This window comes from Lasioglossum baleicum, chromosome 16, assembly GCF_051020765.1.
Source record: "Lasioglossum baleicum chromosome 16, iyLasBale1, whole genome shotgun sequence".
NCBI classification, from domain to species: Eukaryota; Metazoa; Arthropoda; class Insecta; order Hymenoptera; family Halictidae; genus Lasioglossum; species Lasioglossum baleicum.
Genome location: NC_134944.1, coordinates 6,636,226 through 6,663,079, shown reverse-complemented (window position 1 = coordinate 6,663,079; position 26,854 = coordinate 6,636,226). Strand labels below are relative to the sequence as shown.

The 26,854-nt window shown below is 45.6% G+C and overlaps 3 protein-coding genes and 1 long non-coding RNA gene across 7 annotated transcripts in view; 2 read left to right on the top strand and 2 right to left on the bottom strand.

The window, feature by feature from the left end:
* Positions 1-4,945, bottom strand: part of LOC143216966 (serine protease inhibitor dipetalogastin) — a 51,309-nt gene extending 46,364 nt beyond the window's left edge. The window contains exon 1 of the mRNA XM_076440603.1: positions 4,499-4,945. Coding sequence (XP_076296718.1) covers positions 4,499-4,553 — 55 coding nt within the window. The 5' untranslated portion in view covers positions 4,554-4,945. The remainder of the gene's footprint in view (positions 1-4,498) is intronic.
* Positions 4,946-5,175: 230 nt separating this feature from the next.
* Positions 5,176-14,334, bottom strand: LOC143216995 (uncharacterized). Of its 2 annotated transcripts, XM_076440661.1 has the most exons (9): positions 12,990-14,334; positions 11,327-12,431; positions 10,570-10,655; positions 10,352-10,498; positions 6,986-9,468; positions 6,691-6,918; positions 6,175-6,621; positions 5,488-5,605; positions 5,378-5,397 (listed from the first exon to the last, which is right to left on the bottom strand). In XM_076440661.1, exons 5-7 carry the CDS (start codon positions 7,296-7,298, stop codon positions 6,617-6,619), a joined length of 546 nt encoding a protein of 181 aa, XP_076296776.1. In that variant the 5' UTR covers positions 7,299-9,468; positions 10,352-10,498; positions 10,570-10,655; positions 11,327-12,431; positions 12,990-14,334; the 3' UTR covers positions 5,378-5,397; positions 5,488-5,605; positions 6,175-6,616. The 2 variants fall into 2 exon arrangements, with proteins under 2 accessions (XP_076296777.1, XP_076296776.1); XM_076440662.1 differs by lacking the exons at positions 6,986-9,468; positions 10,352-10,498; positions 10,570-10,655; positions 11,327-12,431; positions 12,990-14,334 and having other exon boundaries at positions 5,176-5,397; positions 6,476-6,621; positions 6,691-6,823.
* Positions 14,195-26,854, top strand: part of LOC143216952 (apoptosis-resistant E3 ubiquitin protein ligase 1) — a 36,640-nt gene continuing 23,980 nt past the window's right edge. For both annotated transcript variants that reach the window (XM_076440546.1, XM_076440545.1), the window contains exons 1-2: positions 14,195-14,352; positions 15,701-15,891. In XM_076440546.1, coding sequence (XP_076296661.1) covers positions 15,720-15,891 — 172 coding nt within the window. In that variant the 5' untranslated portion in view covers positions 14,195-14,352; positions 15,701-15,719. The remainder of the gene's footprint in view (positions 14,353-15,700; positions 15,892-26,854) is intronic.
* On the top strand, positions 16,697-24,318 carry LOC143217007 (uncharacterized). 2 transcript variants are annotated; one of them, XR_013010701.1, is made up of 3 exons: positions 16,697-18,096; positions 18,192-21,103; positions 23,815-24,318. It is a non-coding gene; the product is annotated as an uncharacterized LOC143217007 (long non-coding RNA). The 2 variants fall into 2 exon arrangements; XR_013010700.1 differs by having other exon boundaries at positions 16,698-18,096; positions 23,818-24,318.

Sequence of the window (26,854 nt, the reverse complement as noted above, 5' to 3'; positions counted from 1 at the left end):
GAAATTTTAAACATAGCTCAGAACTGAATAACAATGCGCGCCCCCGCAAGAAAAGTGACAACTCAAAAATGCAGCATTTCAGAAAAGTCAACTTAAAGAATACTATAAAGCTTATATTGAAATATGTAGTTAAAGCTTCTTTTAGATGCCCCCTCAGGTGGACAAATTGCGAGATAGAGATGTGACATAACCCTAAAAATTGCCATTTTTTGACTTGTGTGTTCGTTATATAGGCACAGATAAAAATTTAAAACCTTCACCTTAACTTTGTCCTTCGCAATTGCGACCAATAAACATTTTAAAAAGAGATTATTCACGCACTAGCTAGTAAAATAATCCCTCCAACGTCCAAAAAAAAAACTCACATTGTCCACTTTTGGCAAAAACGATTCATTTTTAAATGGTGTACGTTCTTGATATTTTGTTCGTGCTCCATAAGCCAAGAATAGAACAGACGCGAAGTGTATCACAACAATAATTTTTCTAACACTCTCAAAACCGTCAGATCTTAATAAAATCCTTAATGAAAAATTGATGTTCAAATTTAGTAAAAAGATAGTGTCGCTGATACGTTCGCGGCACTAAAAATGTTAAGCACTCACGGTTAACTAGTAATAATTTGTTAATAATAATTAGTTCATAATGTTCGCACGTTACTCCGCACTCGCGAGAAGGGGTACACACCCTTCGACGTCCGGAAACCGACTGAACTGTCCTTGACGCACGTGTTTACCGGCGGTGATTTTTTCTCCCTTAAAATGGGCCAACCATAAATCCGAACCCGGAAACAATGGATCTCTACCTGGGCCCGCCCCGAACCGCGTCACGCATGGCGAGTCGCGCGCGAAAATTACTCGAATGGTCGAATCGCAAGCAGACACGCGAGGAAGAGTTTCTTAGAGATTTCAGATCTTTCGGTAGATCTTTCGCCGTGTGTGTGAGAATCCTAACTGTTCGAGCGGGCGGGTTCCGTGAGAAGCCGAGGGCAACCCTTTCGGGGCCGGTATTCATTAAAACTCAGGACACTAATTGGCAGCGCCGGGGATTATCCGGCCGATGAACGGAAATTCAAAGTATCGCGGGACGCGACCGAACGATTTTATCTCGCATTTCCGATTCGAGCTTTCCGCGTACGTGTTACCGCGAATCGCATTCTTTTTCCCGCGGTTTCCCTAGGTCGCCGGCGCGGCGCGGCGCGGCACCTCGCGTATCGATACGTCCTATCGAGAACCGCACCCGCCTTCGAATTCCTCGGTTAAGGGGCCTACACACGATCAAGCATGTTGCGCAACAATTATTGTGCAGCATGATGTTACGCAAATCGAAATTGTATTCACGTTGACACATCATTTGAGCAATCGTTCAGTTTATCACTCCCAGTGTCGGGCAAATTTTATTTTAAACAATAAATAATTAAATAATGGTACTTTGGGATTATCCCGTTGACCATTTTCGCCGAATACGAAATTATTATTATATTATTATTAAATTATTATTATTATATTATTTATTTTGGAACTTGCTTTTCATTATGATGGCGCGAGAGGTCGACGGGATAATCCCAAAGTACCTGAATAATAATTAAACGTGTGATTTTAATTGCAAATAATAACTAAACTTTTCATTTAAATATAATCAATTTAAATAATTCCAAAAGTGATCTATTTATTATTTCTTATTGGCAGATAAAAGATTATTTATTATTTGGATTGAGGTGGAGACCAAATAAATAGTTTTTGGACAGACGTTCTAAGGGTGTAACAATATTTCGTGTCATGGTTTTGGCAGATCGGTGGAGATTTGTTAAAAGAAATTGCCACAAAATTGACTTTGATCTTGAAGTTCAAGGCCAAATTTTTTATGCTTGTATCGCATTCTAGGGGACCAAACTTGTCAAAGGAACCGTAGCTTAGGTTAACTTAGGTTTGGTCCCCGTGGTGAGTACAATTCGATACAAACATAAAAGCGTTTGAGTCAATTTTGCAGCAATTTCTTTCAACAAATCTCCACCGATCGGAAGGTGTACAACCATCTGCCAAAACCATGACACAAAATTTTGTTACACCCTGTAGAAAGTGATTACACTTCGTGAGAAGCGATCGATTTCCAAAAGCGTTTACTGTCCAACAGCCTTTGTTCTGCACGGACAGTGATCGCACACCGACATTATTTTTGTACGAGTGCGTTTACCGCGCCGAGAGTTCAAAAGAAAGCCGAACGTAGAGAAGGACAGCATGACAGTAGAGTGGCTAGGCACTGGACAGTGATCGCGGACAGTAAACGCGACTTTACCGTAGAGCGTTGATGAAATGTTCTCCCAGAAGTATCGAACCCGACCTGGACTCTTGAACTATCAAAACATTGGAGGGTGGACCACGACCTATGCAATTACCGAAGAATAAACGAACAACCGAGGGAGCGAATAATATACGGCGAGTGGTAAAGAGTGGAAGACCGGTGCAGCCGCCGCTGTACTCGAGAGCGAGGACTATAGAGAGCCTGCCGGAGAGGAAGAGGAAGGAACTCGCCCCCGTGAGCGTAGAGCTCGTGCACGAGCCGTTGCGACCGCGCTGGAGATTAAAACGAAAAACCATCGGTCCTCTTTTTTCCTTTGGTCTCTGTTGCTCCCCGACCGGAGCGGTCGAAGCGGCAGAAACGACTGAAAGAGCATCGCACTTGGCCGCGCGGAGAGATACGCGGGGGCTCCCTGCGGAGAATTCAATGGGGCGCTCCGGCCAAAGCCATTTGCCGAGAAAAAGGGGAAAAGGGGGCGAAGAGGTAGGAGACGGGGTTCGACGACGATAGAGAAACATCGACGGCCGCTCCGGAAGGAGTTTGGTTTTGTTGCGCGGGGTTTCGAGCCTCGCGGGGAGCCTCTCTCGTTGGCGGAACGACTCGCGTATTTCAGGCGGTGCCAGCACCTTGCGTCCGTTCGGCTGCGCCATTTTCTGCCGGCGACTACCGTTACAGCCGGAATGGACCGCGGATTTTCTACAATGGACGAGCGGATATTAATGACACCGCGACGCCGTTAATTCCGCTCACAAAAGCTCCGGCCGAGCCTGGCCGGGTTTCGCGCCAAAGTTCCGCGGACTCGAAATAAATCCGAACAATGGGGAGAGAGCCGGCACGTTTGATTTACAGCCTGGACAAGCGCGCGCGCGGACCGTTCTATTTGCATTCCGGGCTCGGGATATCCCGCTGGCCCTTTCAACTTCGCAAGCTCTCGTTTGTCGGCTGTGACCCACTTCCCCAGGATCGATTACCCGGCCAGGAACGATGCCGGTAATTTCGGTGCATCTCTTGGCCGGCTAATTAGCTAATTGCTCGGGGAACGCGGCTCGACGCGACGGGATCGCCGCGTTCGTTACAGAGGCTCGAACGTCTCCCGGCGACCGTGTCGGATTCCCCCGAGCTCTCGATTGAAACCGTTCGCTCCGGTACGGCGGAAGCTACATCTTATTCGCGAGACGAATCGCGTCGGATCGAATCGAATCGATCGTTTTTACGCCGGTTCGATTATCCCCGGTTAGCACGTCGAGCGGCTCCCAACGTGCTTCCAGAGCGCACACGTTTCTGAGCGCGGTACATAAAGAACTTAGTACAACGTCATAGTCTTATGGTATTTCCACACATTTCGGAATTCTTTTGTCGCAAGTGTAATCGTTTGTAATCTATGGCTGTTGATAAGACCGTCAAGGCGAAGCGTGTTAACAAACAGAAGGCAGCACCTCGCTGACTGAAAGCTGAGCAACAGGCACATACAACAAGGAGACAGCGGATCTTTCCTAATTCTTCCCTAAAAGTCCGAACCAGAGGAAAGCGTCTTGCATCGACTGGAAGACTCGATATGCTCATCCTCTCGCGTTACACAACCGTGCACGTGCCATAAACGCGAGACTTGGTCAGCTTGGCGAGCATGGAAACAGACGAAATAATTTCGCATTGGTCGGTCGGCCTAAGAAATCATTAAAACGAGATATCTCGTGACCCGTACACGCGTGTTTAACAGGCGGTCGAACGAGGAATCGCGAGCGGTTCATAGTCGACTGGCTCGCGCGCCGAGTATAATGAACGGTCCCGTCGTCGTCGTCGCGTCGGCCGTCGGTGCGTCGTTCGTCTGTTTCTCAATTAACCAACCGTGAAACCGTTGAAATTGGTTGCAGCAGACGGGAACGAATTATCGATCATTTTCCCAGACGTAGAATTTCCGTGCGCGCAGCGAGCCACGGGAAACAGGAAGCGGGAAACGAACGGTATTCGCGAGGGAGGTCGTCCAGGGAGAAACACGCGAGGGTGTTTGCGACCTGCGACCGCATGCGCGTGCTCCCGTTTCCTCGTTGGCATACGAGGGACAAGATTTCGCGAGAGGCGCGAACACGGAAAGGAGGTTGCGACCTGTTGCGACTTTCACCGATGCGGGACAAGATCGAGCGGTCGATCTAGCGGCGGCACGGCGCGGCGCGCGCGCGCGCGCTGCTTAAAAAGTGATACCGACCTTGAAGACAACACAGCAGCAGCGTCCCGGCGACGAGGTAAACGTGACGGTGCATCCTTGGTTAGCGACGGCGTACCGTTCTCCGATCCGTGGGGTTATACTTGGCCGGGCAATCACGAGTACGAAGACGAAGACGATGACGAAGATGTAGAGGACGATGTCAAACGGCGACGGCGGGTTTTACGAAGACAACTATCTCGGAGCGCAGTAGGCGGACGTCTGCGTGCGATTATCTTATTGCGTGGACTCTCGTGCCCTCTCGCCACCGGTTGTCAAGCAGGATAAGGCCGGAGCGAGATGCAGAAGCAGAAGCAGGCAGACGCGCGGGCAAGATGCGCTCACGGAGAAAGGAGACGGTGTGTTGCGGTGGTGTGTGGCGCCGTGAGGAAGGAGAGGAGGAAGTGCCCTCTTCGACCTCTATCGTCCTTCGAGGTCCACGAACGACTGAGGCGCGCGAAGCGACGTCGGTCCGGCTATAGCCTCCCCTTCCTACTTTCACGTGGCGTGCTCCCGTTTCCAGTGGAGGCGCGGACTGGAGAGCCTCTCCATGGGCCATTTACCATTACCATTACCATTACCATCGTCGTCGACGACGCGACGGCCAGTCGAACTGCGGAGGGCAGGGGGAGGGGGGCGCACGTACAGTTCGACTCTAGCTGGACGAAGCCTGAAAACGACCACGAACCGATCCGAGATCGGAGAACCGTCGGTTTCTAGGCCAGCTCTTCCTCCTCCACCCGGAGAACACCTCTTACTCTTCCTCTTCGACCTCTTCTGCCTCTGCTTCTACTTCCTCCTCTTCTTCGGCCCGCTTCCTCCTCCTTGTCCTAACGTGTGTCCACCTGTTTCCTTTCCTCTCTTCGCGGCTTGTCTTGCTTTCGAGCCTGGTTCCGCGGAACCTACAAATCGTAGAATAATCAACGAGAGATCGAGTGGTAAAAGTAGGAAAGACGGTTTTCCTGTACGGAACGCGAACCACTTTGACGAACCTCAGGATCTCCGGATCCATGGTAAGTGTTCTTCGTTCTCCGAGGCTATCCGTTTCCTCTGCTTCCTGGTCTTGGGATCGTCTTGCCATCGTCGTTGACGCGATCGCGCCGATCGAACCTGCAGAGAGATCGACGAAGTGAGAAAAGAAGGAAAGACGGTTTTCCATTTCGGAGAACGAACCACCCCGATGTATGATTAATAGGTCCCCGTTCGATGGGAAACCTGATTGAGAAAGTTAGACGATTAATAGTATAAATGTTCCGACGATGGTAGAACGTTCTCTCGACCGGCTCGTCGATTTACATGCGAACGGGTGCACTTTCTAATCGAACGATCGCGGGGGAATTTTCTTGTTACCGACAGCGACATTAGTCTCCTTTCCTACTTACATTCTAACCGGCAATTTCACGTGCGAACGATGGAGACGCGCGCGCGAGCGAACGGCCGCTTCTTCAAGACAGCATTTTCCCGCGAATCCGTGATTAATTAATAAAGAGATTTCGCGGGCAGCACGCGAGTCCGCGAGCGCGGCGCTAATCGATTCACCGGTGAAATGATTCCGAGAACTTTCTCGTAGAACGGTAACCGCGTAATTTCTAATGGAACCGCTCGATTATTTTCATCGTGAAACGCGCCACCGCGCTCGGGACATCTAGGGTTCACACCGGTCGTGGATCCGATCTCACCGGCTCGTACACCTTTCCTAGATTCGACGAAATCGCTCTCGGTGCTCCAGTTGCCGGTCTCCTAATGCCCGGGAACGGCCTCTGAAAAAAAGAACCGTGCAGCCGGTTGTTACACACGAAAGTGTGGCAGCGGCCCGAGGCAACTGGAGCCGAATGTGTAGCGGGGCATCTCGCTGTTGCTGCGGTTGATGTTGCAGGTGCATCCCGAACCTTCTCCCGCCGACGCGACGAGCGAGATCGGGGGGGATCGTTCATCGGCATCGACCGTCCGAGAATCTCCCGACCCGCAAAATCTACGTACAGGGTGTCCCGTTTTTCGATCCGCCGTCCTCGATCCCTGCTCTGTTCAACGAGGCCGACGGAATTGGAGTCATTCTTCTCGAATAGTTAGCAAAGTCCTCCGGATCAAGAAACGCAACCAAAAGATTGCTTGATGAAGACGCTAATCTACAAAATATGGTAGCAAAATATAGGTACATGGATCTCGTTTGTGGACTCTAACGTTTACCCACTTACGCGTTTCACGTGGTTGCTGCGATTGAGACACGGCTGTGCTCGATTCTTCAGAGCTGGTTTTGAACCTCGAAGATCCAAGCTCGCTGAGAATCATAAAGAAAGATAAAAGCTGGTCATGAGTTGGACAGACGAGTGTTGCTCTGGTTGAAGTCATCCTTCTCGAATAGTTAGCAGAGTCCTCCGGATCAAGCAACGCAACCAGAAGATGTGCTTGACGAAGACGCCGATCTGCAAAATATAAACGCAATATTGGTACGTGAATCTCGTTTGTGGACTCTAACGTTAATTCACTTACGCGTTTCACGTGGTTGCTGCAACTGGAACACGTTCGATTCTTCAGGGATTGGTTTGGACCCGGAAGATCCAAGCTCGCTGAGAATCTGCAAGAAAGACAAAATCTGGTCATGAGTTGGACAGACGAGTGTTGCTCTGCCTGTTGGTTCGATGCGTAAGCGCGCCTTTAGGCTCGCGAGCGTGAAACGGAGAAGAGCAGAGTAATCGTTCGGCGTTCTCACCGCGTTCCTGTAAAAACCGTCGATCAGGTATTCCGATCTGCCCCCACCGGGAGCAACCGGGCCAGGTGACCGTCTACGTGTAACGATTCGCATGTTTTTGCATGTGCTTCACGAACGACGGCCTTAAAACAACGAAACGGCCGAGCAACGACCTCGTTCGCCGGGTCGTTCCGACGTCGTTACGAAACGCTTGGTCCTGGACGAGCAGCCTTTCCGAATGAAGGCGACGCTTCACACCGCTGTCTTTGTTCGAGGACCTTCGATTCAACACGGTGAATACCCTAAAACCGTAGCGGCGCGTCGGCTCTCTCTCTCTCTCTCTCTTTGCGCGCGACGGTTAAATCGATTTAAATCGGGCTTCCACCGCGAATGATTTATGGGAAACAAAGTGTCCGCGAGCCCGCTGCTCGTCCCGGCTCGACGGGGATCATAAATTTTCACAGGCAAGAAATAATAAATGATGACGAGAGGGACGCGTTCGCGCTCGAGCTCGGACTCGGGCTCGCGCGTGCATCGTGCATCGAGCTTCGTGCATCGTGAATCGTGCAGCCGGGAATACCCTCCGAGCGAATTGAATTTGAATGGATTCATTATCCGTGTCTATAAACGCTGCATCTTACGAGCATGTCCCGTATTTTTCCGAACCCGAGGGACGGCCGTTGCGTTTGCGTTTACGTTTGCGTTCGCGTCGGTGCTGGCACATGGCTCGCGAACCGGCTTTCTCGCCTCTATCGCGGCTTTTGTTCGCGATCAATCGCGATCGACCCCCTTTTCGCCGCTTTTCAATTGCACCAAGAGTGCAACGGAAGTGAGAGAGAGAGAGAGAGAAAGAGAGACTACGCTGGTCGACACGCGAACCGAACCGACTCGATTCGGCCGGCAGATTAAGTTATTAAGTGGCGCGCGTGTTAGCTGCCCGCGCCTCAACCCCGTAATTGCGTATAAACGTACAAACGCGATCGCCCGGCTTGTGTCCGATTTAATGACCGCATTTTCCGGCGTATTTCCTTTGGACACGGTTCGATAAGCCTCGGGAGGATCAAAGGAGCCCCACGCGAATATCGATACCGATCCGACAACAGGATAATTTGACGGCGCGTTCGCGTTTACGTTCGCGTTCGCATTCGACGCTGCCCCACGAAGGTGATCCACTTCGGGTCGATCACGGATCGAACGGAACACCTGCGATCGCTGCTCCGTCCGGCCACGGTATCGTACATTATTGCAACATTATCCCGGGCAACCTCTGCACCGTTATGCGCCGATTAATTAATATCCCCCGGCTCGCCGCGTTTCGGATTCATTAGCCGTGTGAAATCGAGTCGAAACTGTTTCGGTTCTGATCGCCAGGAATTCAATATCGATCCTGTGTTCCCGTAATCGGATTCAAACATCGACTACATCGTCGAATCGCAGGAATAGAAATTCGTTGGACGGCGTTATTAATTCGCAAATGTAAAAATGGACAAATTTGTGGGACGGCGTTATTAAACCGCATAGGCGCGGTGAACCGCTCGGTGCACCGTTGGCCCGTCCTTGTTAAAGCAAACGCTCGCGATACATCGCATCGAGGACCCGATTTCCTCGCGAATAGGCTGCCGAGTCACGCAACGCTGCAGGATACGTTCACCGCGGTCCCATTAACTTATCGATGATTTACAATACCCGCGCGGCGCATAGCGAAATCACGAGCAACCAGACGTTGATCGATCGATGGAGGAATATTAATAATCGCGGTGTCGCGTCTATCGGATCGAGCGCATCTCGAAGAAGGCCGCGGTACCGCGCCCACTTCCGTCCGATTCGCTCGTATTTCACGCGAGTACTCCGAGCGGATCGAATGGAATCACGAAAATCGATACCGAGCTTTTGATCGCTCAATCGAAAGGGATCGCGAGGCTCTACTCGACTCGCCGTCGAGCCGCTCTGCCGATCCGTTTCGGCAACGCCCTCCTCGTTTCACCGCCAAGGACTGCGCTCGAAAAATTACAAAGCGGATCGGATCCCAACGACCGGTCCACTCGTCCATTCGTCTTGGCTAACGCGTCTGTCCGTTGCTGGCAGGATCCTCTTAAGAGGGTAGACTCGTTTCCAGAATTGCAAGGGTGCCGGATGCGTCTTCTCATTTCTCGGTAATGCAAGATGGGGTTTTTCACTAGTCAAAAGCAAAATACCAGAAAATGCTCTCGACTGGTCGAGCACCCTGCGAGTTTCTCCAACCCTCGGACGGCGGACCATTCTGGTAAGTACACTGCGGATGTTCCTGCGAAATAAAAATTGTTGGCAGCAATTGCAAGAAACAGTGACCATATTTTCTTCAGTGAAAATCTCAACAAGTCAAAGACAATATACTGATGCTCTTTTTTAAAATTGTTCCGACAATATTCTCGTATTCGTTACGAATTAAATTGAACCTGGTCTATACTGGATCTATTATACTCGATGCAACGAGACGAGTCCGGTCGCCGCCAACTGTCCACCAAATGAAACTCGGACTCCGTCGTTGGACGAAGCATAGACGCGTTAAAACGACTTGGACAGCGTGGGAAAAGAATCTCGGTAATCCCGGTGCGAAGGTTGTATCGTTAGAAGACATCGACGCGAGTAGAAACAGCCGGCGATATACAGACAAATTGTGGCTGAGATTTCTTCGGCGGGCGCGTAAGCATCCCTCGTTCTCTCCCTCTGCACTCTTCTACATTGTACGGTCTGCAGTGTACAGGTATCCCGCGTGTATTTCATAGGCAGGAGAGTTCCGTTGGACGGGAGAAATGTTTAGGCGGTTCGAAGATGTACGAGCGACGAGCAGAGCATCGAAAGAAACGAAAGGAGTCGCGGGGACCGAGCCGAGCCTGGCCGAGCGGAGCCGAGAATCGAGACGGGCCGGACCAGGCCGGGCCAGGCCGTGTAAAGCTCTCTCGGTGAGCCGAGAATCGGGATATTCCATGTATTAAATAAACATTTCGCCGCTGTCAAGGCGAAGTATAGCGGCGCGGTATAGTGTCCCGTGTTCGTGACCATACAGGGGAACTCGTAAAGTATGCGACCGGACAAGGCGAATGCAACGCGTTTGCAACCAGGACAGCGCCGGCCATGGCGCGCCGCTGCTCTCGGCCATTCTCTAAATTACTATCGGGTCCTGTCACCTCTTCGCTCGCGGTAATATCCAGCTTGGTAGCGGGTTAGGGGACGACGCCGATGTTTAACCACCTTTTAAACGTCTCCACGGTACACCTGTTCGTTAACCCCTTCGGTACAGCCACCAATTTTTCCTCGCTTTTCGCGGATTGTTCCTAGAAAAAAAGAACGAAATCTGGATCATCCGTCTGGCGGTGAATACATTGTTTACATAGGGTTGCCATACTCGCGAAAAGGAAGAATTCCGCTGTTTCACGACCGTTTATACGTCTTCACGATACACGATTTTTCCTCGTTTTCCGTGGTTTTTTCCTAGAAAAAGAAAGAAATCTGGATTATCCGTCTGGCGGTGAACATGTTGTGTACATAGGCTTTGCCATACTGGCGAGAAGCAAAGGCGATCCGGGACACCGATTCGCGAAAAGGAAAAATTCGATTCCGGACATCTGGTAACGCTATGTTTACACGGATTCTCTATATACTTAGACTAATGGGCTCATCCTGCCGATAAAGAGCAAAACGTGTCATCGTACGGCGCAAGGAGGCTCCGGTGCGCGTCCGAGTCGTCCGGTTTTTTCCGGCTTTTATTTTCCGCGGAACCTGTTGATTCGATTTGCCGGCGGTAACCGAACGGATCACCCGGCAGACATAATGGGATTGACACCTCCGTCGTAAAACCGGACCGTCGACTCGGCTCGGCTCGACACGACCAACACGATTCCACGGGTATGTTTCTTGTTAACCGGGGAATGTATCACGTACGGAACCGATCGGCCAAAGAAGTCACGATCCATTTCTGCCACTTCGGTCCCCGTCGTTCTGCTCGTTTATTGCCGCAAATTAAGGCCTCGGCTACGAGGAAACCCACGGCGGAGAATAATTTCCAAGACATAAACGTTAGTTGCGCCCCGATCGCTTTCCTACTTTCCCGCAGACCGTTACTCTTTTTTTTCGGTTGCGTTCGTTCTTTCGTTTATCCTTACCAAAATGACGTGCAGCTTCGGCTCCGGTAATGCCGCTCGACTATGCGAGGTTTGATAAAAATAATACGCGCGGAATTTGTAAATTCCCCGGTCTTTATAAATCCAATTGCTACAATGTTTTGTTGTTGTGTCGGTATGTTGACATAGGTTAGGCCATATTGGATGCTTCATCTGTTGTTGGTTGTCGAAAGGGTTACACGTGTTTGTTCTTCACTGCTTGTTCGTGAAGTTTTGGCGAAAAATAATACCGTTATGATGCCTCAGCCTCCTTATTCACCGGACATGGCCCCCTGCGGCTTCTTCTTATTCCCAAAACTGACACAATTGTTAAAGAAGCTGAACGCCATGTCGAAAATAGCGTTCGAGAAGTGCTTCGAAGATTGGAAAAGGCGCTGGCACAAGTGTAATATATCTGAAAGGGGAGAAAAAACAAAAATTCCGCGTATGTTTTTATCAAACCTCGTACATAGTGTATTCCAGCCTGATTTGTTCGTTTAATCGCGTCTGCTTCGTCCGCCTATGATATAAATGCATGAGATCGTCCGTCTAATTGTCGCAAATTATCCTGAAACATGAGTCCGTACGAAAATAGCTAATGGCGCCTGCAATTAACCACCTGTCGCGTCTGAAACGAATGTGTTTACGGCCGAGTAATCGGATATGCTGATTAAACGGCTGTTCGATAGCGATTCTTCATACGCGCCGCGCAAAGTTGTACACTTATCAAAAGGTTGTCACGACCAGGCCGCGTATCAAACGCAGCCCGATGCGGCGAAACAAGTTACGTAATTGCTCTCCGATAGGAGATCGCAACGTTTTACGCGCAACTTGCCGCAATCTGCTCCATTTATGGGAAGGGTAGATCATTTCTAGCTGTGATTGAATACTATTGACGGGTTCGGTGCCTCGCGTTAACGAGGTTAGCGGAAGTCCAACGGGGGCAGCACGCACCGAAACGCAGTCCGTGGTAACTTCCGCTTGCAACTCCAGAGGGCCAACGAGCATCGATTCGAATTTCAAAAATGTTATTTCTTCCACCTTGTTTTTCACGTTCAACGTCAATTTTGCCGGTGGTTTCTTGAAATTCCATTAATATTCGGACGCTCTAAAAAAATATCTTTTTTAATATTGGTCTATACGATTTGAACTTTTTTGGGAAGCTAGAGCTTTAGGAATTAGTTTACTACAGGATGTGAGAAGAAATTTTTTCAAAAATTACAGGTTTCAAATAAAATTATAGTATTGTTTGTACGATATTAGTTAGTGTTTAAGTAGATTGCAACAATTGTAGCAAACTTTGGAGCATCCATTCTGTTCACGAGTATTCTTACAACTAGACTGCGAATGTTTATACAATTGTCAATTTTTGTATATAGATAAATTTTAAGGAAGTGGAGTCAAATGAAATCTTATTTTCAGCGGTAATGGCCCTTGTAAATCGAAAATAAATGAAAAAACCTACTGAATTCTCTCTCTCTCTCTCTCTCTCTCTCTCTCTCTCTCTCTCTCTCTCTCTCTCTCTCTCTCTCTCTCTCTCTCTCTCTCTCTCTCTCTCTCTCTCTCTCTCTCTCTCTCTCTCTCTCTCTCTCTGTTGAATTGTATGTTCTAGGATTCTTTGAAAACTTTCATAAGCTATGAATGCATAATTCAAATAGCTACATACCTGAGAGGACCTTCCTCTAAAAAGTACTCTCAAATGAACCCGCAAAAAGAGAGAACTCTCGAGCGCAACTATCGACGGAAACTCTCAGATGGACGCGTACCTTTACACCTGAAACAATTCAATCAATGCAACGTCGACCGATAATGAACTAAAAGAATGCTTCTGGGGCAGGATTCCGATGATCGCTCCACATAACATTTAAATTCCGCTATTAACGTGTCCCCTCCCGCCAACGGAAAGTACCAGATTTGAAATCCAATGAAACGTAACGGATCGGACCTATTCCGCAGAAAACAGTGGTCGCCGGGAACAGTGGGGTGGAGAGACACCGACTACGCCAGACTACTTCTTCTAGCTGGAACTCGGTCGCACTCGACATGCGAAGGTAACGATCACGATGTCGAGGACACGACGTCTGTGCAACCGGCAACGATCCCTTGGACCGTTAACGCAGCCTCCTTTAGCGGGTCTGGCTCACCGAGACTCGTCCATTATTTATCGGGCACTAATTTACTATGTACCTCGTTCTTGGAGCATCGGTTTCCCGTCAATTTCGTCCGCACTCTCTTTCTCTTTCCTTTTTCATAAACTATTCGATCCGAGCGTTGGTTCACGGGTAATTCGTGATTTATCGCTGGACCTCGACTTGACAGAATTTGGAAAAACGTTTCGTTAGAAACTTTTCCTTTTGTTTTCTTTACCGACGCGGGAACCGATCTGCGTTATCGACGCGTTACCGACGGCACTAAGTATGCGGTTATAGTAGAGCGGCGCAGATAGCAAGAAGTGTAAAAAAATAATGCTCGTTTATGAAAGATTTTCATATTACAAATTGAGGTGTCTCATACAAAATTTGAAGTAGGAATTGCTGATTTTCCTAAAATTATGCTTTAATACTTTCTTAGGTAGAATATATTAAGAAAGTTCTTGCTGCTATAATTTTTTCTGCTGATATTTTTAAAAAACGGACAGCACCGATAATCGTCTTCTGCACCGACGAAATGCCGTCGGTGGCCTTCTGTTTCTCATTTCAGCCAGAATATGTTCTAGAGGGCGTAAGAAAACACGGAATTGAACAATATTATCTAATCTAGTCTGTGCCCCAAGTTTTTGCCGACGGAGATCGGCACACAGGTTTACCGACGCGCGGTAAAGACGACGATCCTCGAAATTGATCTGCAGTCCGACCATGGAATGCAACCGGCGCGCGAATTCCCTATAATGCTCTCATAGTGTCCTCCAGCTGTCACTCCATCTGCAGTTATCCCGATTCTGTCCGACCACGCACGGTTCTTACCTCCATAAAACTGCGCAGCATTGTTAATCGTGTGGCGTGTCGACGATTAGCCCTATTGAAAATGTGGTAAGCCCTATTAACGTAAGCCACCGTCTAGTTACATTCACGGACACCTACCTTGTTTACAAACACCACGGCGACATAACCTCCAATCCGTGGACCCACATAACCTGTTAACAGCCGACTATATGGTGCGTCGGTGGAACGAGATATAGTGACGCTCTTAAAAACAACACGGTACCGAACGGACTCGGTTTCCGGTGACGAAACGTCACGATTACTCGAACGGTCCTATAAGTCGATTATTTTTCGAATCCCGACCTGCAGGACAGGGTATTTTCGGACGAGCAAGTGATAACGATAAGAGAGACCGACAGGGAAAATGTTCCGCAGGTCGAATTGAACGGACCCGCGGAGAAAGCGAGTTCGAATCGGCTACCAAAAATGTCACTACAGTAATGTCCGGCTGCAAGTCGTTTCTCGGTTCTGTGTTGCGACCTAGATATAAACGGGACACTATTTTTCGTGGCTTCAAAGACCGCGCCGAACGTAGAAAAGGACAGCGAAGCTCGAGAGGCCTCGGTGGCCGAGAAGTGTAAACATAATTTCTTTACTGCTTTATTTTTGGTGGCATTTTTCTAATGAAAATTATACCAAATATGATATAGTTCCAATCATATTTACTCGTCTAATGAATAGACTGAGCCATATAAGTAGTTTATTCTTACTTTAATAATTTTAACAAGCTCGGACAAATTCTACTGTTCCTTTCTACTGTTTTAAATTGCACCCACACATTTTTCCCATAAATGCATAAAATCTGCAGTCACTACATTTTCACCAATAACACATAATGCTATCGCTAATATGTTGTTTTTCCACACGTACAATACGAGCACGCAACAATCGCACTAATTGATGTTGAAATCAAATCTATTTATTGGGTTGGCAGAAAGTAATTTCGGTATTTTACAGTGAAATAGAGTCCAATTTTTTATTCAAGCAATGAACATTAATGAATAAGATATTTTCCCTTTTGCTCGATGACCTTCTGTCAAAAAGAATAAATAATATTTTATTGAATAAAGAAATTCGGTTTTATTTCACCTGAAAATACCGAAATTACATTCTTGCCACCCCAATAAAAGGAAATTTAAACGCATTGCAACATTTGCATTCTAAAATCGGACATTTCATATGCAACAACATAATAGTTCAGGATTATGCGGCGTGTTTACAATATTCGGCGACCGAGGCAGCTCGAGCTTCTCGGCCCCTCGCGGGGTATGCCCCCCAGTGGAACGGACAGCGTAGCGACTTTCAGCAAGACTTACGGTCGGACATTACTGTCTAACTATACTAGTTCCCCCGACACCGCACCTGACACGAGCTTGACGATCATTCGATTTTGAAGATGCACCGGAAATCAGGAAATGGCACGATGGTCGACCGTCCTCTCGGGAGTGTTCCTGGCCCTTTCGATGGTCCTGTCCCTTGGCAAACTTCTGATGCTTGCCACCGGAAACAACGGGGACCTCACCGAAGCGGACCAGTGGCTCGCCGAGATCGGCCTGAAACAGTACCGGCCGCTCTTCCGAGAGAAAGGTCAGATATTCTAATCCGCGGAACTTCCGATATACATATACCGAGAGCTGCACCCATTCATTTTGCACACGCCACGTGTTGCATCATGTATGACGATCGTTCGGTAAACTGTTCCTATTTTTAGATCGCACGGCCGCGAAAAGAATCGACGTTAATTAATTCGATCGAAGGACGCGAGCCGCATAGGGACATTTCTCGGCTTGCCTCGGTCTTGAACGCGATCTCGATGGTTTCCGGTTCACGATTTTCGGTTACCAGTTGGACTGAGAATCAGTCTTAGGCGGTACAGACCAATTAAAAGAATTTAGGAACGTTAATGTATGTAAAACACTGTATTAAATGTATTACATACATGTTTACACTCATTAATGTATGTAGAATACTGTATTAGATGTGTTACATACATTGATGTATGTAAAATAATGTATTAAATGTATTACATACATTTTTACATACATTAATGTACGTACAATAATGTATTAAACGTATTATTACGTATGTATTACATACATGTTTACATACATTAATGTACGTAAAATACTGTATTAAATGTATTACATACATGTTTACATACATTAATGTACGTAAAATACTGTATTAAATGTATTACATACATGTTTACATACATTAATGTACGTAAAATACTGTATTAAATGTATTACATACATGTTTACATACATTAATGTACGTAAAATACTGTATTAAATGTACTACATACATGTTTACATACATTAATGTACGTACAATAATGTATTAAATGTATTACATACATTAATGTATGTACAATAATGTATTACATACGTGTTTACACTCATCAATGTATGTAGAATACTGTATTAAATGTATTACATACATGTTTACATACATTAATGTACGTAAAATACTGTATTAAATGTATTACATACATGTTTACATACATTAATGTACGTAAAATACTGTATTAAATGTACTACATACATGTTTACATACATTAATGTACGTACAATAATGTATTAAATGTATTACATACATTAATGTATGTACAATAATGTATTACATACGTGTTTACACTCGTTAATGTATGTAGAATACTGTATTAAATATTATTACATACATGTTTACATACATTAATGTATGTAAAATACTGTATTAAATGTATCACATACATATATAAAATAAGTCTTCGCCTGTTAAACTTATTAAAAGAAGGAAGACATTTTGGCAGCTGTTCATTAGCAATCGATAAACAATGTTCATTTCTCACAAAGATCCGCAGTCTAATAATCAGGTTCATTCCACGTTCCATCGATACGGGAGGAAATCGATCGTTATCGCGCGGGTTGCATTGTCTATTCCATCGCGAGAAGGAGTACCGGATGCTATCTATTGCCGGCAAAGCTATCGGTCTTCCGGAATGCATAAATCGAGTAGCAACAAGAGCCGAGTATCTGTGCCGCGAGATTGCTCGTGCAAACGTTATTCATTAGTTTGGCGGGAGCTCGTACACTTTGGAATTCATTAACATCTCAAAGACTGGATGCCAGGCTGTAGTTCGGCACTATAGCTCGCGATCGTCTTGCACCTGTAAGTGGAGCGGAGTAGAAAGAAGCAGCAGCAGCATCTCTAAAAAAGGAGTCTCCGTGACTGTTTTCACAGAGGAATAAAATCCCCTTTGATAGGGGTCTGACAATACGAGGAAGAATAAAGAGTACGAATAATCCAAGGAGACGATAGAACTGGAAGGCGCTTCGCACACGTTTGTTCGTAACAAGTGTACCTACCACGGCGGAATGGAATCAGCGAGCGAGCCAATACTCTGGCCTGTGCATCCGCAAGTTGTCCGCATCGTATATGGAGCCCGAAGCGACACGGAGGAGCTGATAAATCTGCGTCAGTGTCCGAACGGTTATCTCGTTGGCCCCGCTCGGTGCCAAGAGGGTTGGCGCTTGCGCAGCTACGTCCTCGGGCCAGGATTTTGCCAGCACGTTATTGGTGGGACGAGGAGGATGGGTACCAAGTTCCCAGCTGCGGCAATGTCACTGCGCGCTGTTTGCATTTGCCGCACCACCATCCCCCCCCCCCCCCGATCATCCCCCTGGCACAGCGACGTTTGCGTGCACACGGACGGGCCACTTTTTCGACGCGCTGTCCATCAGCTTGTACGGTGGCTAAAAGGGTGCTGCAACCGCTGACCGATAGACCGCCAGGCCTCTAATGGCACTCTCGGTATTTCCACTGAATAATAAACGTCCCCCGGAAAACGAGCTTTCCTTCATCGCGGCGACGAGAGGTCCTCGCTAACGATGTTTCCCTGTCGCCAGGATATCCACCGGATAGCCGCGGGAACCAGCGGACGACCTCGATGCGAGAAAAGTTCGACGGTATCAAGGTCTCGCGGAGAGAAAGAAAACGTAGCACGTTCGATCGCCGCATCCCAATCAGCTCCGAACCTAATGCCAGCGGATGTTCCCTTTCTTCACGGACGAACAGTTTGTAGAAAACACCGCTACAGCTCGAGATGTTCTTTTTTGGCTCTCGTTCCGTATCGATCTCCTACGATTCCAGCTAATTCCGTGTCTCTTTCTATTTGTCTTCTTTCTCCAATCTTTCGATAGGGTCACCGAAGAGGTATTCGCGACTGTTCGGTAATTTGAATCCAGTTCTCGACGAGAGAGAGATAGAGAAGAGGGAAAGAGAGACGGACAGACTTTGAAGGATTTCCGAGTGGTACAGAGTTACGTCGACGCGGCAGAAAGCAAGAATTGGTCGATCGAGAGGAAACGAGATGGCTCGCTGGCGTCAGCAGGTAGTCGCTCGGCTCGCCCTATCGACCCTGGATCGGCCGAAATTAAGCGTGTCTAGATGTCGAGGGCGTCCGATGCGGCAACGAGAGCACTTCTTTCCGATTCGACGACAAGTGCGCCGCAATTATCGGAAAACTCCGGTTTCAGGTCCGGCAAATGCCTTGAACTCGACTCGGCGTGTGGAGGCCCCTCGAAAACTTGATTCCCAAACGCATTATCAGAGAGGAAATTTCCTCTCCGGTATTATTAAATCGAACGGGCCCGTACCTGTCCCGAACCCGACCAACCGAATCTGCACACGTCGATTCCTGTCTTCCGAACAAACGGCTTCCGATACCTTCGGGAACACCGTGCGGGCTCCCTGAAGCAGTATCCACCAAGTGATATCGTCGGGAAGATCTCACCATCCACAGTTTCGCTGCGCTAAGTCGTTCTATTAAATTGTTGCATATGAAATGTGTCCGATTTCAGAATGCGAATGTTGCAATGCGATTTGATCAGGAAATACTATTACTAGACTGCGGAGCTTTAAGCATTTATAAAAAAATGGAATAGATGAAATTGAAAATTGTTGAAACATTTGATTAATTGAAGATGTCAGTATATGATTTTTCTCCTCCATTAAAATCATTATACTGTGGATCTCTATGAAACATAAAAATGGTCTGTATCGATTGCAAGGAATAGGAACCAAACAGAATGTTATTTCTTCCCTCAATAATATTAATAGACGAGAAATCATATATTGACCTCTTCAGTTTTTAAAATTTTCCTACAATTTTCAATTTCATTCACTCAACTTCGCTGTAAATGCATAAAGATCCGCAGTCTAAAAATCATTAAGGGAAGAAACAACATCCAATTTGGTTTCCCTTTCTTGCAATCGATGCAGGCAATTTTTATTTTGCATAATGTTCCACAGTCTAGTTATGAGTAGACTGCAGACCTTTATGCATTTATGAAGAAATTGGTTGGGTGAAATATAAAACAGTACAAGATAAAAAAAGATTTGTTTGTAATGTAACAAAGTCGTTGAACGATGAAATCAATTACTATGTTATTCCTCTTTTCAACGATCAATGGAAAACATTTTTATTTTGCATAAAGATCAGCAGTCTAACTTATTATAGTCGACAGGTTCATTCTACGTAACACTTTGAGATACAAAATTCATCTTCAATTTCAATTTACATATATAAATTTCCTTTTAAATAGATTTGATTTCAACGTCAATCAGTGCGATTGTCGCGTGCTCTTTTTGTATGTCCTGCGATTGAAAACCATTTATATTTTGCATAAAGATCCGCAGTATACTAATAAACCCACTATTCGTTGATAGTAAAAAGAACTACAAAATAGAGATGGCAATCTTGTAAACGAAGCATGTGAGTCACCAAAACATTCAATGTCTACCATAATACAATCAAGAAACGTGTGATTCTCTGATCCATAAGAAATAGTTGCGATTGTTCAACGTTACTGTTCAAAATCGGACATTTCATGTGCAACGACCTAATAGCTGTCGCAGCTTTATGAAAATAGCTACACTGCTGCGCAGAAGAAAGAAACACCCGGCCATATTTAATAGAAAAGCGTAAAAAATCAAATAGGAACTCGGGAAGTTTTGAAAAAGTATTACGCTGTTTAATTGAATGTGGCGGTGGTTCTGCTCGGTAAGCGGCTCGCGGTCGTCACTACAAACCAATATGACGGCGCCCTTACCTGTCAAAAACACTGAAAAATGCACAACTTTAAGCAAGCATAACTCCTGAACCATTGATCCTAGAGGATCGAAACTTCGTTCTGCATCCGCGCCGGGTACAAATCTACTGGATTACATACCATATTACATGATAATTCGTAGGCGTACACGTAAAAATAGGACTTTTGAGGGTGATCGCGACCTAGATTGATGTTTTATGTAGCGCGTTTGACTACTGTAACACCCCCATGTTTATCGAGAAATGAGAAAGCGCATCCCGCATTCTCGTAATCCTGGAAACGAGTTTACCTCCTTAAACGTATCTTCCTCGTTCGAAGGGTATCCAGAAAGAAAGGACGTTTCCAAGCCCGGTTCGTCTGGTGGAAGTGGGAGGTACGACCGAACGGGTGCCAGAGGGTGGCTCTGGCCGCGTAATCGTATCGCGTGCAGTCGTCTAGCGTGAGTCCGCGCGAACGGATCGTCGAATCGAGCCGAGTCGAGTCGCACCGCATCTCGCATCGCTCCCGGTCGAGAAACACGGGCGCCGAAAGGTTCTCGCCCGAAGAAACCAAACAGAGTTAGCTCGCTCGTCGGCCTACCCTCTCGCGCCTACCCTAAAGCTCTCGCTCGTGTTGCGTTGTCGTGGACCGCGAACCACAGAGACTCGTACAAACAGGTTCCCGTTCGTCCGTGTGCTCCGAATCGCCAGGGATCGAACGAACTCTCGGTTTGTAAAAACTATTCCGCTCGAATTCGTTTAACGTGGTGCTCGCCACCACCGTCACGTGTGTCTCGCGGCCATGAGTTCGTAACTTACATGAAACTAGGCGAATAAGTTCTGTACACGTTCCAGTTTGAAATTGTTGAGCGCAGCATTATATGCGTGAACTACAAGGCTTTGCTGAATTCTTTTAATATTTCATGGGGGTGCCACGTTTGCGTTTAACGAAGACGATGGATAAATCGTAGCGAAAGTATGTTGGGCATTGTGGAACTCCTGAACTTTTTCGAACAGTGTCCTCGTGGACTGACACTTTCGAATCTCTGTAAAACAACTTCCATAGAGAAAAGTTATGTTAGGTTATTGAAAGAATTGTTAATGTTGAAGTAGTACTATTCATCGAATATTATTTGTTATGAACGGTGGATTGATTTTACATTTTTCTAGTTTTTTAGAAATCTCTCACGATCCCCGATTTAAATAGAACGCGTTATAAAATGTTCTTCAATTCGATCCCTGGAAAATTCGCGTGGATAGAAACAAGTTATGTCGGGACGATTACTGAAAGAATTGTTAATGTTGAAGTAGTACTATTCATCGAATAACATTTGTTATGAACGGTGGATTGATTTTACATTTTTCTAGTTTTTTAGAAATCTCTCACGATCCCCGATTTAAATAGAACGCGTTATAAAATGTTCTCCAATTCGATCCCTGGAAAATTCGCGTGGATAGAAACAAGTTATGTCGGGACGATTACTGAAAGAATTGTTAATGTTGAAGTAGTACTATTCATCGAATATTATTTGTTATGAACGGTGGATTGATTTTACATTTTTCTAGTTTTTTAGAAATCTCTCACGATCCTCGATTTAAGTAGAACGCGTTATAAAATGTTCTTCAATTCGATCTCTGGAAAATTCGCGTGGATAGAAACAAGTTATGTCGGGACGATTATTGAAAGAATTGTTAATGTTGAAGTAGTACTATTCATCGAATAACATTTGTTATGAACGGTGGATTGATTTTACATTTTTCTAGTTTTTTAGAAGTCTCTCACGATCCTCGATTTAAATAAAACGCGTTATCAAATGTTCTTCAATTCGATCCCTGGAAAATTCGCGTGGGCCGTCGATCGGGGCGAGGAATAGCTATAGTTTGCAACCCCTGTAACATGTACTAAACGCGACGCTGGTCAAGATATTAATACGCTTACGTCGAGGTCTATGTCCTGTGCGGTGTATGTCGATAGACACTTGAAAGATTGAACTTGCTCCGTGACAGGAACATTTCCGGCTTAATCTGATCTATTTCATGGAAACGATCTTCTGTACGCTGGTCGACGAAAGAGTCGTTGCCTACACCGGTTCGCGTAGAGTTGTCCGTCGGTCGTCGGAAGACTCGTCCCCGACGAACGCAACACGAGCTACACCGCTGCGAGAATCGGCAGCGGCGCACAGTGGGGCGAAACAACTCGATACTGACAGCGATCGGAAATCTGCATAGAATATTTCCATGATAGTGTCTCGTTTCATTGCCTGGAGTGCGACTGATACATCAGGCAGCGCTTAAAAACTAGCACAATGGTGCACTCGGTTCATTTCGCTTCTAAGTGACAGAGGTGTTCTTTCGAAGGTGTTAATTGCATTCGTCGCAAACGGCGACTCTTGAAAACTGTTGAAGAAGTCGAAGCTTCTGTTACGCCGTAACTTCTTCGCCTTCAACTCAATGGTGCTCAACGATTGAACCGTTGAAAAAACGGTCAATAGTGTTCAGTTCGATTTCATCGGGAAACTTGTTAACAAATTATGCAACTAATTTAATCTTTCACAGTAGGATTTCTCAGAACCATTAATTAAAGCAACGAAATGGTTAGACCCCTTGGTTCTGGCTCTGATCTTCTCCTTGACCGAATAGTTTACCAATTAATTCTTTTTTTATTAACTTATTAACTTCGATTTTGATAATTTTTTGTGAGATGATGGTATATGGATCCCTAATTGTGTATGCAAAATATTAGGTGTAGTTACTCAATAGTTTCAAAGATATAACCAATTGGAGTTTCACGCAATCTGCTTACACGGCTAATGGAACTTCGAAAACTGCAGCTAAACAAGCTTCAACTTTAATTCTTTATATCTTCAAAACTATTGAGTAACTACACCTAATATTTCGCATACATAATTAGGGGTCCATATACCATCAACTCACCAAAAAATTATCAAAATCGGACACTTGGGATCCTTCCCTTGTAAGAGACAGAGGTGTTCTTTCGAAGGTGTTAATTGCACTCGTCGCAAACGGTTGCAACTCTTGAAAACTCTTGCAGAAGTCCAAGCATTTTTCGAGCCGTAACTTCTTCGCCTTGAACACAACAGTGTTCAACGATTGAATCGTTGAAAAGAACTACGTATCATTCAAATACTGTTCAATTCAATTTTATCGGGAAACTTGTTAACAAATTATGCAACTAATTTAATCTTGCACAGTAAGATTTCTCAAAACCTATCATTCAAGTGACGAAATGGTTGGACCTCGTGATGCAGGCTGCGAACTTCACAGTGGACATTATCTCGGCCGAATAGTTTACCAATGAATTCTTTTCCGCGTGACATCAAGTCTTTTCCGATCCGCAGAATATTTCTGATCGCTGTCAGACCGTTTCGCTTGACCGTGCGGCGGTGTTCTAACGTTGGTTTGTTTTGGTTTGCCGGAAGTAGGAGGCCGGGACCGATCAGTGAGCATTATGCGTGGTATCAGGGGGCGCGTCCGCGTCGACATCCACAAGAACCGCGTGCCTGCGAACAACGGTGACGCCGTGAACGAGCCACGGATGTTTTTTGTGTGTTCACGGGGCCTCTGACACGCTGGCCCGTCCTCTCCGGCATAGTAGACGCGCGCCGTTGCGTCGTTCGTAGAAAAGAATCTCCTCGCGTGTTCTTCAACCCCTGTCCACCTGTACTCCGTTCTCTGTACACTGTATCGCTCTGTAAACCCTCTCACGTTCTCTCTCTCTCTCCTCCCGTTCGATCTTCGCTTCGCGTCTGAGCGACCGGAAGGTACGCCACAGCGAAACCTAGCACGTTACTCCAACAACGGTGCGCAACATCCGTTGTCCCGTCCTCGAAGACTATTCTACCCTGTCCAGACGCCTCGTAGACCAACGTAGTTCGTTATACATACACACCGGTTCCATCCGTGAACGCGATAAACGACGCGGTTTTCTCGTTCCCGTACCGGAAAAAAAAATCCGCCTCGAAGCCGATCCGAGCGCACAACACCGCGCCTCAGAAGCCTCCAACGCTATTCTCTCTCGTTACGAAGGTGTCCAGTTCTATCCACGAAGCGAGAACACGCCGCAATCATCCGCGTCCTGCTCTCGCGGGAAAACCACGCTCTTCTGCCGACAGGACGGAGAGTCGAGACGAATTTGTAAGTCGTTATCGATGCATGGCACTCGTTTGTAGAGAAATTGGGATTGAACTAAGCTCTATCGGCCCTGCACAATATCTCCGAGCAGAACTATACTCCTTAAAATTGACTGTTCGCATCCTCTTCGAGAGGGTAGTCTCGATAAAAACTAGACTGTGGACTGTGGTAATGAGAAATAGGAATTTATTTTCTCTCTTAACCCCCGTTACCGTGTGTAACATTTTCTTTAAAGTTATTAAAATGTCTTTATCCCCGAAAATGTCGTTTATTTGAATGCTTAAATATTGATTATAAACGAATCAAATTTTATTTCATGATAAAAAGAAAGGCGTAGCTTTCGTATTTGTTAGACTTTGTTTAAAATCTTCGTCACGAGTGTGACTGATTAAAATACGACAAATGGGCAAGGGTTGTTGTTATGATACTGCGGACCTTTAACCGAAAGTATTTTCTCTTTTAACCCCTTGCGGTATTTTAACGAGTTAGATTAGTGATAAAGATTTTAACAAAATCTAACAAGTACGAATACTATGATCTTCTTTTTAGATGAAATATGATTTGATTCGTTTGTAATCAATATTTAAGCATACAAATCATTGTAGCCATACAAGAAATATAAATTTTCTTTTCTCTTCTATATAAATATAAATTAGTAAATTTATTGTGATTTATATAAAATTTAGAATTGAGGGAAAATTTTAAATTGAAATATAAATTAGTAAATTTATTGCGATTTATATAAAATTTAAAATTAATAGTAGATTCTAAATTAAGATATAAATTAGTAAATTTATTGTGATTCATATAAAATTTAAAATTATCAGGGGCTTCTAAATTAAAATATGAATTAGTAAATTCATTTTGATTCATATAAAATTTAAAATTGACAGGAGATTCTAAATAAAAATATAAATTGGTAAATTTATTGTGATTTATATAAAATTTAAAATTACTAGGAGATTCTAAATTGAAATATGAATTAGTAAATTCATTTTGATTCATATAAAACTTACAATTGACAGGAGATTCTAAATTAAAATATAAATTAGTAAATTTATTGTGATTTATGTAAAATTTGAAATTGATAGGAAATTTTTGGGGATAAAGACGTTTCTATCACTGTAACTGCAAAGAAAATGTTACGGCAATGGGTTAATCATTGTAACGAGTCAAACAAGGGTGTAAAAACATTATTAAACTCCTTTAATGTCCTTACAACCTTGTAAAATCTTGATTAATCCTCAGTCTAGCTATCACGTCGCGTACACAGGAAATAATAATACATATTTAGCTCACACTCTAACAACGTCGCGAGAAATAACTTTCGATCGAATAATCATGAATAAAGATCGCAAGATCGAAGCTCATCGCCCGAATGCGCGATGAAATATGCACGCGCTCGCGACGTTGTTTGCTGCCGAATGCTGCACCCGCTCGGGGGCCATCGAATTACAGTTCTAATTAAACGCGCTTCAACCCGGCCCGCTCTCTGCCCGACGCGCGACGGCCAATTTAAATCCGACACGGTGCTCGCGTGTTGCGCGTCATCCTCGAGGCTCGCTTAAATCGCGCTCCCTTTATTATTTCGAATTTCGCACGCGACCCCCCGGAACTGGTTCGGTTCTTAATTACACCGGGTCACGGGAACGTTCGAGCGCGCTGCAGTCTCAAAATATTTCCTCGCTTCCGGAAACGCTTTCCCCTGGTTCCATTAGGCTCGGTACACACTATCCTCGAAATTAAAGAGTTTTAGTTGCACATAAATTGCAAAAACGTTCGAGGCTGCTCTTTACTTTACTGGACTAATAATTTCTGCCTTTCTCCTATAAAGTATGATGCATTTGGCATGTAATCCAGTAGATTTTTAACCGCGGTGACTGCAGCTTAAAGTTTCGATCCTGTAGGATCAATGGTTCAGGAGTTATGTTTACTTAAAGTTGAGCATTTCTCAGTATTTTTCACACGTTAGGGCGCCGCCATATTGGTTTGTAGTGATGATCGCGTGCCGCTTACCGAGCAGAACCGCTAATGCTAATAATATAGAGCGGGTATTGCGATTGTTGTTTGAATTTTGGATGACGTGCTGTCACGATGTTGCGTTTTAACTGGTCTGGGTTAGGTTTTTGTAAATATTTTCCATGATATTTCTTCTCCAACATCTTCCGAGATATTTTCTCTATGTTAACGATATTACCGTGCTGCCATCCAGCGGCTCGCGATTTGTCACTACAAACCAACATGGCGACGCCTTTACCTGTCAAAAACACTGCAGATTGCTCAACTTTAAGCAAGCATAACTCCTGAACCATTGATCCTACAGGATCG

What these genes read in the sequence shown, in the direction of transcription:
- LOC143216995 (XM_076440661.1), bottom strand. Translation starts at nt 7,298, where the DNA reads ATGCGAATCGTTACACGTAGACGGTCACCTGGCCCGGTTGCTCCCGGT. An exon ending in GCAGCAACCACGTGAAACGC is followed by an intron (nt 6,919 to 6,985) that starts GTAAGTGAATTA and finishes TATATTTTGCAG; the next exon opens with ATCGGCGTCTTCGTCAAGCA.